The 14,553-nt window shown below is 40.9% G+C and overlaps 1 protein-coding gene across 1 annotated transcript; it reads right to left on the bottom strand.

Moving 5' to 3' along the window:
- Positions 1-13,280: 13,280 nt before the first annotated feature.
- Positions 13,281-14,213, bottom strand: LOC133754294 (vomeronasal type-2 receptor 116-like). Its single transcript, XM_062184763.1, has one exon. The coding sequence runs from the start codon at positions 14,211-14,213 to the stop codon at positions 13,281-13,283; it is 933 nt and encodes a 310-aa protein (XP_062040747.1).
- Positions 14,214-14,553: the final 340 nt, after the last annotated feature.

The raw sequence follows: 14,553 nt of genomic DNA, 5'->3' as shown, positions 1-14,553 counted from the left end.
CGCTGAATAATTGGATCAAGATCGCTCAGGAGTACTTTTAAACCATGCAGCTATTGATTACTAGCTGTTGAAAGATCATATAAGCTGTCAATCTGTGACTGGGGGATGTTGTTTTAACATTACTAGCAATGTGCCATATATAGAGTCTGTTATTGAGAAGCTTAAGAGTGAAATGCAACACATGTTCATTACCAACCCCCTATAATTTGGGGGGTTTCAGTGGATCCATTGGTTATTAATGTTGGCTGGGCTGCTACTGCTTTTCCTACTTTGTATGGGAAGTTTTCTGTGTGTTTTACAACTTAATGTTAACTTCACTGCAGTCTTTATGGACTGAGATTCATCATTTAAAACTTCACACTAAACCTCCTTTGTAATAAAAATAATTGATATTTGGCCAAATATCTTATCCATCCTTGACTCTTACCTAATGCCTAGCTGGAATGATCCTCAGAGATGGGTAAGACACTCAGCATCCTGTACCAACCTAAGACAGGGCTCTATGCCAAGCTGCCACATTTACCAATGATGGGTAAGGACAGAGATGACTGAGGGCAACCTAAAAGAGAGACCATTCTCAATAAAATAAAAAGGGGGAGATGTAGGCAACCTTTGAACAAGTCAAGGCCAATCTTGGCTTGTGGAATTCCTGAGATAAGAAAGTCACATACTCCCATCCTGAAGGAGGATGATGATCAAGAACACTGTGGGTCGGCGCCATGGCTTAACAGGATAATCCTCTGCCTTGCAGCACCGGCACACTGGGTTCTAGTCCCTGTTGGGGCACCGGATTCTATCCCAGTTGCCCCTCTTCCAGGCCCGCTCTCTGCTGTGGCCCAGGAAGGCAGTGGAGGATGGCCCAAGTTCTTGGGCCCTGCACCCGCATGGGAGACCAGCAGAAACACCTGGCTCCTGGCTTCTGATCAGCACGATGCACCAGCTGCAGCAGCCATTGGAGGGTGAACCAACAGCAAAAAGGAAGATCTTTCTCTCTGTCTCTCTCTCTCACTATCCACTCTGCCTGTCAAAAAAAAAAGAACACTATGTAAATATTATCTGTGTTACTGGAGGCCTGATAAGCTGCGTGTGTATGTTGTTATCTTTTGTGCTTCTTTGAGCTGCAGCTGGTTATGTATAAATATCACTGAGACACTGGAATAAATGAGCATTGATCAGCCTTGTTTTGGCTCCATTCTCTGTACCTTTGTCCATTTTTCATTCCCACTCCCTCCTTCAGGTTCTCTTCGACTGGTGCAGCAGGCCAGCACAATTACTAATAAATCAAAGTATCAGTGAGACACTGTTTGCACATACCAACTCAGGCCACCTGTTAAGATCATCAATGTGAATGGAATAATATTGTTATAACTGGCTACTATCCATCATCGTAAAAGTGGAGTGCTCTGCAGACATAGGCCTACAATACTGTATCACATGAATTGCTTGGTTGCACAAATCATATGGTCCATTATCATGGATTCTCGGAATCCATTGGCTTAAATCATAATGCAAAGATTGATGCCCTAACATCTATCTTCTATCAAAGATCTATGTACTGTCTTCCCAATAACTGCATTATGAAGGTAGAAGCCAGTTAGAAAGTGAGGAACATTCTAAAATTGGTTTCAAATAAAATTATGCTAGACATAACATATATATTTAGGCCTGAATAATCATAAAGTAAAAATATTTTTCATATTTTACTATGGAAGGAAAACATAAGGGAGGAGGCAGAATAACCTATATTTTGAAATATCTATATTTATGTAGTTGTCTAAACACAAAAATGTTAATTGTACATAATGAAACATTTTCTGTCTTGTTCTATCTTTTATTTTCCTTGGGATTTTTTTAAAAAAATGCATTTCTGTGGACCCCAAAACAAGTGTCTTACAGAAAAGTTGATCAGAGCAAGAAGAAGAGCTCAAGTAAACACAAGGATGTTCATTTCATGGCAACCAACGGGAGACAGTGTTTTGCTGAGGCATAAAGGATTGCTGAGCTGATCAACGTGGAGAAGAGAGGCAATACCCTCTCTTTTTTTCTATGAGGAGACACAGTCTCTCACTTCACCAATAAGAGATAGGGAAAAAAGAAATGTGATCAAGGGACCACAAATAAATTATCAACAATTTCTATGTGAGGTAAGGGATGGACAGGCCAGGGACACAGGATTTTATCTAACCATTTATCTAAGCATTTATCTAACCATTTGCAGAATCCTCAAGATGTAACTATCAGGACAACCATCAGAAATAAGAATAAAGCAAAGGCCCCTTACACTTGGCATATAACATGGGATTATTGATGCTTCTGTTAGTGATGTATCTATACATGGGAGGGAATCAGCAATCACCATATCTCCATCATTCTCAAGGCAGTTTTGCATTTCAAGGAAGCACAAACTATCAACCAGCCAACACACAAGGAAGGGAACCTTCAGCAGGGGAATCAGCAAAAGCAAAGGAAGTATTTAGGAAACCTGTACAAAATCCTAGAACTCCAGGCCAACGCCGTGGCTTAACAGGCTAATCCTCCACCTTGCGGCACCGGCACACCGGGTTCTAGTCCCGGTTGGGGCACCGGATTCTATGCCATTTGCCCTTCTTCCAGGCCAGCTCTCTGCTATGGCCCGGGAGTGCAGTGGAGGATGGCCCAAGTGCTTGGGCCCTGCACCCGCATGGGAGACCAGTAGAAGCACCTGGTTCCTGGCTTTGGATCAGTGCAATGCGCCGGACACAGCGGCCATTGGAGGGTAAACCAACGGCAAAAAGGAAGACCTTTCTCTCTGTCTCTCTCTCTCTCTCTCACTATCCACTCTGCCTGTAAAAAAAAAATCCTAGAACTCCATTGTGGAGGAACCTTCAGTGCTAGGCAGGTACACACACATATTGTATTTTTCTGCATTCATGTGTGCACATCTGTGTGTGTTTCTATTGGACTGGAGAGGCCGTTCCAATGCTCTTCAATCTAACTCCTTTCTGCCAAGCCCCCTCCCTTTCCCTAGAGTATGGGATCCTTTCTTCCCTGGGGCTCTGCAGCTGAGGTCTTGTGTCCAGGTGAAAAATACAAGATGAAAAACCTATTTTTGGCCCATCTTTTCTACCCCCAGGTGCTTTGATGATATCAAAGTCTATGGTTAGCAAGATCCTAGAGATGAACTGCTGTTAAATTTGATCCAAAAACTTTGCTGTTTAATATGACACAAATAGACTGCCTCACAGGGTGCAGTAGGAGCTGTCAGGTGAGAACCTGGAAGGGCCAATCTCAGTCAGGTGTAGCCAAGAGCATTCCAGCATCAGACTCCCCAAAGGACAAAAGAGGAAGGGGTAGCCTCACATACCCAGTATCCAGGGCAGCCACAGGACATTTCCTTGTTTCCCACACAGATCTCATAGCAATCCTGTGCACACAAAAACCCACAAGTACAGGTTTCCCTAGTACTGTGGCCCCACTCATCACTCTCAATTCAGAGATTCCTAATCAGTACATCAACTTCAATGTACCTTGATGGCCATGTATCCATGCATGACACCTTTCCCCAATGTTATAACACCCGCACTAATCCCATGAAGATTTACACCTATAACCATAGGTATTTCTCATTTAAGCCCTTATGAGGACACAGGAGCTAAGTACAAAAGTCTCCATTTTCACCCTAAAGCAGAGAAATCAGCTGGAAATCATCTCTATTCTCACCACAACTACCACCAAGGGCAGGATCACACCCTACAGATATCTATGCCTCTGGAGTGCAAGTGGTTTTCAGGACTACTCTCTAGACTACCATCATGGAGAATACGTATCATTATTCCACTGCCAAAACATGTGGATTGTGCAACAAAAAAGCAACCCTAAAGTAAACCAGAAACTTTAGGCTAAGTGATGCATCAGCAGTGGCTCATCAATTCCTCATTTTATCCTACTATCCTACTGTCATGAGATGTTATCAATAGAGGATAGCTAAAGGAGTTGGGGACACATAAGAAAATTCTAGTATTCTGCTCAAATACTTTGTAAGTTTAAACTGCTTAAGTAAGTTTAAACAGAAAGTCTACTAATTTTAATATAAACATATTTTTTCATCCAAACACCACTGGTGCCTTGCCTTTATTAAGCATCTGAATTAAAACACTTCAATTTTTAAGATCCTTCCATTTTCTATGAATAATTTGAGGTACTCTGGACATGTTGCATACATACACTAAAATATCACAGAACTATTAAGTGGTAATCAAAGCTATAAAATAACTTAAGAACCTAAAAACATGTGATTTGATTATCATCTACTGAACACATGGAAGAAATGATTATTCTGTATCTCCTAAACACAATCAAAGTAATGATATATATTTACATACACACCTATGTACACAATTACTTTAAAATGCAAAGGACTCAGATACCAACTGGCTTGGGTATTAGAAGAAGCATCTGATAATGGCTACTCATACACAATTGAGTATGATTCAGCAAGTGTTCCTATGTTTTGAAATAACACCATAAAGTTGTGATATCTCCCACCCAAGTGCTTCTCAGGCTATAGGAACTGAAGACACAGTTGGAGAGTTTGGGGAGAAAGATGTAATTCTATGAGGAACTATTTACTGTGTTGGAGATGATAAGGACATTTGTAATCTCAGATGCCTGAATTGGGGAAAAGGCTCTCAAAAGGTGGTTGGAATTAACCTGTTCTGATGCTTTTCCACTTATCTTTTATGAATAATGGAGAGGAGCCAAGATGGCAGTACAGGAACAAGATGTTCTCAGTCTCAAGGTGGAAAATAGATAGTTAATTAGGAAAGGTGATATAGGCTGGTGACAGAGCCACAAGAATTTTGAGTGATCCCTGTTAAATATAAGAGTGGGAATAAGAGGGAGGAGATGTACAATTTGGGACATGCTCAGTCGGACTTGCCTCAAATGGTGGAGTTAGAAACGTGCCAGGGGATTCCAATACAATCCCATCAAGGTGGCATGTACCAATGCCACCTCACTAGTCCAAGTGATCAATTTCAGTTCACAATTGATCACACTGATAGGTCTAAGAGTCAAAGGGATCACACAAAGAAGACTAGTGTCTGCTAATACTAACGGATAGAATCAAAAAGGGAGAGAACGATCCAACATGGGAAGTGGGATACACAGCAGACCGGTAGAAGGGCAGATTCCTCAGAATCAGCCTTTAAGGCATTTGGATCTGGCTGAAGAGCCCATGAGAGTATTTTAGGCATGGAAAGCCAAGACACTCTGGCAAAAAAAAAAACCAACTAAATGAAAGATCTCTGTGAGTGAGATCCCAGTGGAAAGAACGGGGCCATCAAAAAAGGAGGTACGTTTCTCTGAAGGGAGGAGAGAACTTCCACTTTGACTATGACCCTGTCAGAATAAGATTGAAGTCGGCAAACTCAAAAGGCTTCCATAGCCTTGGCAACTCATGACTAGAGCCTAGGGAGATTACTGACGCCATAAACAAGAGTGTCAAATTGTTAAGTCAACAACAGGAGCGGGAGTTGGGTGGGGTGTGACTGGGAGGGAAGCTATGGGGGGGAGCCATTGTAATCCATAAACTGTACTTTGGAAATTTATATTTACTAAATAAAAGTTTAAAAAAAGAATTTTGAGCACAGAAGCCCAGGAGAATTCTCATAAGGGACTGATCATCCCAGAATTTGGAACCAAGTCATCTTCCCTCACTTGAGAGAGGTGATGCTCCAGAGACACTGTGTGGGCATATGGCCTTGACCTAACAAACAAAAAAGTCCCCAACTAAGCAAAGGACATATTTGTGATCTGATACACCAATATCTGTTTGTCTAACGTAGGGAAACCCCCTGCAAAATGCCATCAACAGCTGAGGTGCTAGGAATTTGCTTTGTTATGGCAGCAGTGCTGTGTGCGTCTTTCCTTTGGCTAGAGTTGGGGTGCTGTACCGCTCTGAAGCACTCAGACATGGGAAAGACAACCCCCTCTGAGAATTCCATGCAAATTATCAAACATAGTGAATCTTTGAGTGATAAGATCCTGACACTCCAGGTCCCTGTCTCACAGACCACAGTTGATGACTTAGGGAGAGAGAGCTCCGACAGTGAAAATGACAACGTAGCAAACAAGGTAGCAAACAAGGTAGCAAACAAGGTAGCAATGCCTAGTCAGCCACCCCCCACATACCTGTGGGATGAACTTGGAGGACCTCTAGACAATAACTCATGTGAGGTCATCCCATCCACACCCAGTGAGGATCCCCACATTTGTGGCAATGCTTGGACACCCAAAACTTTTAGGGCAGCCACTAGACCCCATCCCACCTACACATTTGCTGTTATTGTAGGAGAGGATGCAGAATTCAGGCCCTGGATTCCAACACCCATAAATGACCTTACTATGCTAAAAAAGGCTTCTCAAGAGTCAGGTCCTGACTCTCCCTACTTTGAACAAGTGCTCACACAATGGGCAGCAAACCTTCAAACTCATTTTGACTGGGTTGCACTGCTCAAAGCATGTTTGTCGAGACCACAGTTTTTACAGTGGAAAGCCTTCTATCAGGAAGAGGCTGAAACTGGCAAGGAATAATGCTGCCTATGGAATAGCAGTAACCTTTGATATGCTTACAAGCCATGGCACCTACATATATCCTCAAGAACAGGTCTGCATTGGAGTAGTTGCCTATTTTGATCAGGTCAGAGATTTGGCAATTAAAGCCTTAAAAATATAAATCCTCCTGATTATAGTCAGCTCTTTGGAAATCTAGTTCAAGGCCCAGGCTAATGGTTCCCCGATTTCCTTGCCAGAGTCTTGGAGGCAGTAGAGAAAAGACTACTGCCTGGCCCCGATCAAGACAATTTCATCAAGCAATTAGCTTGGGAAGGTGTTACCAAAGAGGCAAAAGCAGCAATCGCCCCAGTCCATAATGAAGACATTTCTAAATAGATAGTAGCCACAAAGGAGGTAAACCCTGCCGATACACCCATACAGGCCCTAATTGCAGCCATTAACCAACTAACACAAATAAGTCTAATGACCCTCCTGTTTGTTGGGGATGCCAGGAAATAGGACACCTACAGCAAAACTGCCCAAACGCTGAAAGACGGGGCAGGCCCCAAACGCTGTGCCCCAATGGAAAAAAGGCTTTCATTGGGCAAAAGATTACAAGACCATCCTTTAAACTCCCAGTGGGGCAGCCCTCAGCCCAGCAAGTAAGAGGGAGTCCCACCACCATTAACTGGTCAATGCCCATCTTCAATCTGAGGCTGAAATTGACCCTATATTTAGATTAAACCTTTGTGGGTTTAATTGATATGGGAGCAGATGTTACTGTCGTAAAAGCTAGGGACAGAAGAAAAATACAACATTGGAAGACAGCACCCTGACCTGAACTCCAAGGCATTGGAGGATTATTTATGTATGGGAACTGAAAGACTCCATCTACATGGAGACTACTGGAACTCATAAAAGAGTTTGGTAAAATATCAGGATATAAAATCAATACACAAAAAACTACAGCCCTTGTATACACAGACAATACCATGGCTGAGAAAAAACTTCTAAGATAAATCCCATTCATAATAGCTACAAAAAATGTAAATACGTTGGAAAAAAAATTAACCAAGGAAGTAAAAGATCTATATGATAAGAATTACAAAACTCTAAAAAAAAGAAATAAAAGATGACATTAAAAAATGGAAAAAGCTTCCATGTTCATAGATTGGAAGAATCATCATCATCAAAATGTCCATTCTTCTGAAAATAATTACAGATTCAATGCAATACCAATGAAAATACCAAAGACATTCTTCTCAGATGTAGAACAGATGATGCTGAAATTCATTTGGAAACCTAAGAGGCCTAGGATAGCTAAAGCAATCTTATACAACAAATATACAGCCAGAGGCATCAAAATACCAGATTTAAAGACATACTACAAAGCACTTATAATCAAAACAGCGTGGTATTGGTACAAAAACAGATGGATAGACCAATGGAACAGAATAGAAATGCAGAAATCAATCCAACAATCTACAACCAACTTATATTCATCCAACTAGCTAAAACCACTCCCTAGAGCAACGACAGGGATTTCCACATGCAGAAATATGAAGCAAGGCCCCTACCTTACATCCTACACAAAAATCCATTCAAAATGGATTAAAGACCTAAATCTATGACCCAATACCATCAAAATGCTAGAGAGCATTGGGGCAACCCTGCAAGACATCAGCCTAGGCACAGTGTTCCTGGAAAAGACCCCAGAGGCACAGGCAATAAAAACCAAGATTAACAAGTGGGATTACATCAAATGAAAAAGCTTCTTTACAGAAAATAGGAAAGTAAGGAAGCAACAAACAGAATGAGAGAAATTATTTGTAAACCATGCGACTGATAAAGGATTAATAACCAGAATATATAAAGCGATCAAAAAACTCAACAATAGCCAAGCAAACAACCCAGTGGAGAAGTGGGCAAAGGGTGTAGACATTTCTCAAAAAACAAAATCCAAGTGGCCTACAGACACATGCAAAACTGCTCAGGATCACTAGCCATCAGGGAAATGCAAATCAAAACCACAATGAGGTTTCACCTCACTCTAGTTAGAATGGCTCTCATACTGAAATTTACAAACAACAAATGCTGGCGAGGATGTGGGGAACAAGGAACCCTAATACACTGCTGCTGGGAATGCAAACTGGTAAAGCCACTATGGGAAACAGTTTTGAAATACCTCATATGAATATAGCCCTACCATACGATCCATCCATCCCACTCCTTGGAATTTACCCAAAGGAAATGAAGTCAGCAAATAAAAGAGACATCTGCACCTGTATGTTTATTGTAGCTCAATTCACAATAGCCAAGACATGGAATCAACCTAAATGCCCATTAACTGAAGACTAGATAAAGAAGCTATGGGATATGTACTCTGTGGAATACTACACAGCAGTTTAAAAAATGAAATTCGGTCATTTACAGCTAAATGGATGAATCTGGAAAATATACTTAGTGAAATAAGCCAGTCCCAAAGGGACAAATATAATATTTTCTCCCTGATCTGTGACAACAAACAGAGCACCTAAAAGGAAACCTGTAGAGGTAAAATAGACACTATGAGAAGCAATAACTTGAACAGCCCTTGGCTTGACTGTTGAGGAATACTTCATTATTTCACTTTATCTATTTCTTCATTCTTTTTTTCTTCTCTACTTAATACTATTAGCTAAACTCCTTACTTAGCCTAGAATTAATCATAAATGTATTGTCAATTGAAAATAGATTCCAGTTAAAAATCAGAATGGGAATGGAAGAGGGAGGAGCTGTACAGATCAGCACACATTCACACAGACCTACCCCTAAGGGTGAAGCTAAAAATGTCCCATGGACTCCAAATCCCATTTAGCTGGGTGGCACTGTTCCCATCTTATGTGTAAAAGTGATCATAGTAAGTATGGACTTGATCATATACATAGGACCATCAGAAAAAGGGATCACATACATAAGACCAGGTGCCTGGTAATAACAATAGACAGAATTACAAAGAAGAGAAAGTTCCAACCTCGGAAGCAGTCCACACAGCAGACTCATAGAATGACAAACACCCTAAACAGCACTCTGACCTCAGAATCAGCCCCTAAGACCTGACTGAAAACACAATGAGAGAATTTCAGGCATGGAAAGCCAAGACATAGTGGCAAAAATGGTTCTGCATGAAGGATTTCTGTGAGTGAGATCCCAGTGGAAAGAAAAAGCCATCAAAGAAGGATGTACTTTATGCGTCGGCAGGTGCTCTGTGCAGTTCTCCGTGTGCTCCGGATTTTAAAAATTTTTTATTATGCATTATTTCAAATGACCACTGTCCAAGTGGAAATTAAGACTTTATGTAGTTTTTATATGTTTTAATATTCTTCAAATAAATCTCTCCTATAAAAAATAAAAAGAACTTTATGCTGAAGGGAGGATAGAACTTCCTGTTCACATACGCCCCTGTATAAAAAACTGATGGAGTTTGTGAACTCAAAAGGCATCCATAACCTTGGAAGCTCATGTCAAGAGCCTCAGGTGATCACTGACCTCATAGCTAAGAGTGTCAGTTGTTAAATTAACAATAGGAGTCACTGTGTACTTGCTCCCCATGCTGGGCTTCTGTCCTTAGTGAGTTGTACTATGAGAATTAAAAGTAAAACTTGTCTTCAAACTGTACTTCATATCTTGTGTGTCTGTCTAGGTGCAAAGAGTAGAAATCTCTCTTAGTAAAGAGTAAAGAGTAGGTCTTCTATATATGAAGTCAGTTGAAAAAGAATCTTAATAGGACCTAAATGAAAGATCTCTGGGAGTGAGATCCCAGTAGAAAGAATGGGCCCTCAAAGAAGGAGGCACCTTTCTCTGAAGGGAGGAGAGAACTTCCACTTTGACTATGACCTTGTCTAAATAAGATTGATGTTGACAAACTCAAAATGCTTCCATAGCCTTGGCAACTCACGACAAGAGCCTAGGGAGATTACCTACGCCATAAACAAGAGTGTCAATTGTTAAGTCAACAACAGGAGTCACTGTGCACTTACTCCCCATGTAGGATCTCTGTCCTAATGTGTTGTTCAATGTGAGTTAATGCTATAACTAGTAATCAAACAGTATTTTACACTTTATGTTCTGTGTGGGTGCAAACTGTTGAACTCTTTACTTAATATATACTAAATTGATCTTCTGTATATAAAGATAATTGAAAATGAATCTTGATGTGAATGGTATGGGAGAGGGAGCAGAAGTTGGGAGGGTTGTGGGTAAGAGGGAAGTTTTTGGGGCGAAAAGCCATTGTAATCCATAAGCTGTACTTTGGAAATTTGTATTTATTAAATAAAAGTGTGTGTGCACGTACAAAAAAAAAAAGAAAATGGAATGGGAGAGGGAATGGGAGTGCAGGTGGGAGGGTGGGAAAGGGGGGAAGAAACACTATATCACTAAAAGCTGTACATATGTACATTTGTATTCATTAAATAAAAACCTCAAAAAATAAAATAAAGATAAAAAATAAAAAATAATGGAAACTGGAGGTGGGCTGTGGTGTAGTATATTAAGCTTCCACAGCAGTGCTGGCATCCCATATGTCAATGGCATGAGTCCTGGCTGCTCCACATCTGATCCAGTTCCCTGTAAAAGCAATAGGAACAAAACAGCAACAAACTAAACATCCAGTTAAGAAATGGGAAATGACTTCAACATGCATTTTTCAAGAAGAAGAAACTGAAATGGCTGGCCAAAGGCACTTGAAAAATTCTCAGGACCACTAGCAATCAGGGAAATGAAATCAAAACCACAATCAGGTTTCACCTCACACATCAGAATGGCTTTCATACAGAAATCAACAACCAACCTGTGCTGGAGAGGTTTTGTGTGAAAAGGCACCCTAATCCACAGGTGGTGGGAATGTAAACTGATGCAGCACTGTGGAAGACAGTATGGAAATCTCTGAGAGCTGAAAATAGATCTGCCATATGAGCCAGCCAACTGTCTCCTAGGAATTAACCCAAACTAAATGAAATCGCATGAAAAAGGGTCATCTGTACCCCCGTGTTCATTGTACCTCAATTCAAAGTAGCTAAGTATGGAATCAACCCAGATATTCATCAACTGATGAATGGATAAAGAAACCATGGTATATATACTCTAAGAAAATTATTTAGCAGTAAAAAAGAGAAATCCTGTCTTTTGTAACAATGAGTTACTACAAGGAATTATCATTTTGTCATTAAAATATAGACACCTGCAATAATGTGGAGGCCCCTTGAAAACACCATGCAAAATGAAAGGTCACCTAAATCCACAGAGTCCAATATTTCATTTATATGAAACACTCAGGACCATTAAATCCACAGAAACATGAACAGATTAGTGGTTGTGTAACTGGCAAGACAAGGAACTGAGAGTGACCGTTAATGCATAAGGAACCTGATTTTTAGTGATGAAAATATTTTAAAACATGACAGAGATAATAGTTGCACAATAGAGTGAAAGATCTACATGTCATTAGATCACTTTAAAATTGTTACTTTCTTTTGAATTATTTTCAGGTTGAGATGTAAAATCACTTTCTTTTGTCTGGTATTGGCAAAAGTAAGTCTAAAGCCAAATCAATAATAAACAGAAATGAGCAGATGGAAAAGAAGTCTGTGTAATCACTTCTATATATAATGAAAACTTGGTGTGCGATTATCACATCATTTCAAATCTATATGAAATGGTATAAAATTAAGGAGTTTCAGGACAATGCATTATACACATTAAAATGATTTAACATGTCTAATATTTGCACTGAAATATTCCAACTGTATTATAAAACCGACTTTAATATTACATGAATAATGAATGAATAAAAACAGCAAAAAGGGCAAGACGCTGTGGCACAGCAGGTTAGTGTCCTGGCCTGAAGCTCCGGCATTCCATATGGGGGCCAGTTCGAGACCCAGTGCTCCATTTCTCATCCTGCTCTCTGCTATGGCCTGGGAAAGCAGCAGAAAATGGCCCAAGTCTTTAGGACCCTGCACCAGGAAGCCCTGGCTCCTGGCTTCAGATCAGTGCAGCTCTGTTGAATGTGGCCAATAGGGAAGTGAATGAACAGATGGAAGACCTCTCTCCCTCTGCCTCTCCTCTCTCTGTGTAAACTCTTTCAAATAAATGAATAAATCTTAGAAAACAGCAAATGTGTAACCCATTTTATTAAAATATGAATATTACAATGCCCACCAGGTGACAATGAAAACACAGAAATGAAAAGTTTCAAGGAGAGCCTTTATCTGAGATCAGTTTGTGTTTGTGAACATAAAACCCAGGCTAAGAAATTTATACACAGCATTATTTTTGAAGAGGAGGATTGGGGCCAGTGTGAGGGTGTAGTAGATATAACCACCACTTGTGACAATGACATCCCATGTGGGTGCCAGTTCATATCCTGGCTGCTTCACTTGGAATCCAGCTCCCTGTTAGTGATCCAAAAAAAGCAGTAGAAGATGGCCTAAGATGCTGACACTCAAATGGACAACTGAATTGATCTCCTGGCTTTGGCATGAACCAGCACTGGGCCACAGCAGATATCTTCAGAGTCTATCACAAGATGCAAAATTTTCTGACTATCCCTTACTTTTCTATGAATTGGTGTTTCACAACAAAAACATTTTAAGAGAAGCATAAATTGTTCATAAGAAAGTTACATTGTGAAAGTGTTTTTTATAACATCACAATACAAAATCAGTTTTATAAATCTTACTCTCTAACAACTGAAAACAGTGAGAGCCTTAAGAGCTACTCTTCAGAACATCTGATTCCTTGGGAACTATTCTGTCCCTTAATCCTTTCAAAGCATTCTGCTCAGGTCTTAAGAGAATAACGTAGCACTTGGGGACAAAGATGCAGAACAGGAGCCCTGCACTGGAGGCCAAGATGGAGAAGACCTCCACAGCCACCATGACCTTCCCCTTGGTGCTGTGGTAGACAGGCAGGAAGGTCACCCAGACACTGCAGAACACCAGCATGCTGAAGGTCAGGAACTTGGCTTCATTGAATGTGTCAGGCAGATTCCTGGCTAGGAAAGCCACAGTGAAGCTGGCCAGGGCCAAGGAGCCCAGGTAGCCCAGAACACAGTAGAAGGCAGTGACTGAGCCCTTGTTGCACAGCAGGATGATGTGTCCATGCTCAGCGTGTGCATCTGTGTCAACAAAGGGAGGAGAAGTCCCAAGCCAGATGGCACAGAGAGCCAGTTGGATCAGAGAGCAGATGGGAATAATGGAGTTAGGTGCCCCTGATAGCAGCCAGTGTCTCATCCTTCTCCCTGGGGCAGTGACCTTGAAGGCCAGAACCACAGTGATAGTTTTGGCCAGGACAGTGGAAACAGCCATGGTGAACACCACTCCAAATGTGGTCTGCTGGAGGACACAGGTGGTTGTGTTAGGACAACCAAGAAACAGTAAGGAACAGAGGAAGCAGAAGATGAGGGTGATGAGCAGGATGTAGCTGAGACAACGATTGTTGGCCTTGACTATGGGAGTGTCTCGGTGCTTCACAAAGACCCCAAGAACCATAGAGGTGAGGACAGAGAAGCACAGAGCTGTGCAGACCAGGGTCATTCCTAAGGGGTCATCATAAGCCAGGAAGGCCATAGCTTTGTGCAGGCAGTGGTCTTGCTCTGTGTTGGCATACTGATGATCCAGACACTTCACACACTGGTGCATATCTGGTGAAAAATGTATAATAACATCAACCCAAGTTCACTTATTTCTGATTCACAAGGTCCTTCTGGAATTCCCAGCTAGCTATTTTATTTTTATTTTTTTTCAACTTTATTTAATACATACAAATTTCCAAAGTACAACTTTTGGATTATAGTGGCTTTTCCCCATTTAACCTGCCTCCCACACACAACCATCACATCTCCCACTCCCTCTCCCATCATATTCTTCTTCAAGATTCATTTTCAATCATCTTTACATACAGAAGATCAAGTTAGTATAGTTTAGGCAGATAGTCCTTATTTGATGTTTAAGACAGCATACACAAATGACATCTAGGACA

The sequence above is a fragment of the Lepus europaeus genome (assembly GCF_033115175.1).
Source record: "Lepus europaeus isolate LE1 chromosome 20 unlocalized genomic scaffold, mLepTim1.pri SUPER_20_unloc_1, whole genome shotgun sequence".
In the NCBI taxonomy this organism is placed as follows: domain Eukaryota; kingdom Metazoa; phylum Chordata; class Mammalia; order Lagomorpha; family Leporidae; genus Lepus; species Lepus europaeus.
This window is presented reverse-complemented; position numbering and strand designations above follow the sequence as displayed.

What these genes read in the sequence shown, in the direction of transcription:
- LOC133754294 (XM_062184763.1), bottom strand. Translation starts at nt 14,213, where the DNA reads ATGCACCAGTGTGTGAAGTGTCTGGATCATCAGTATGCCAACACAGAG.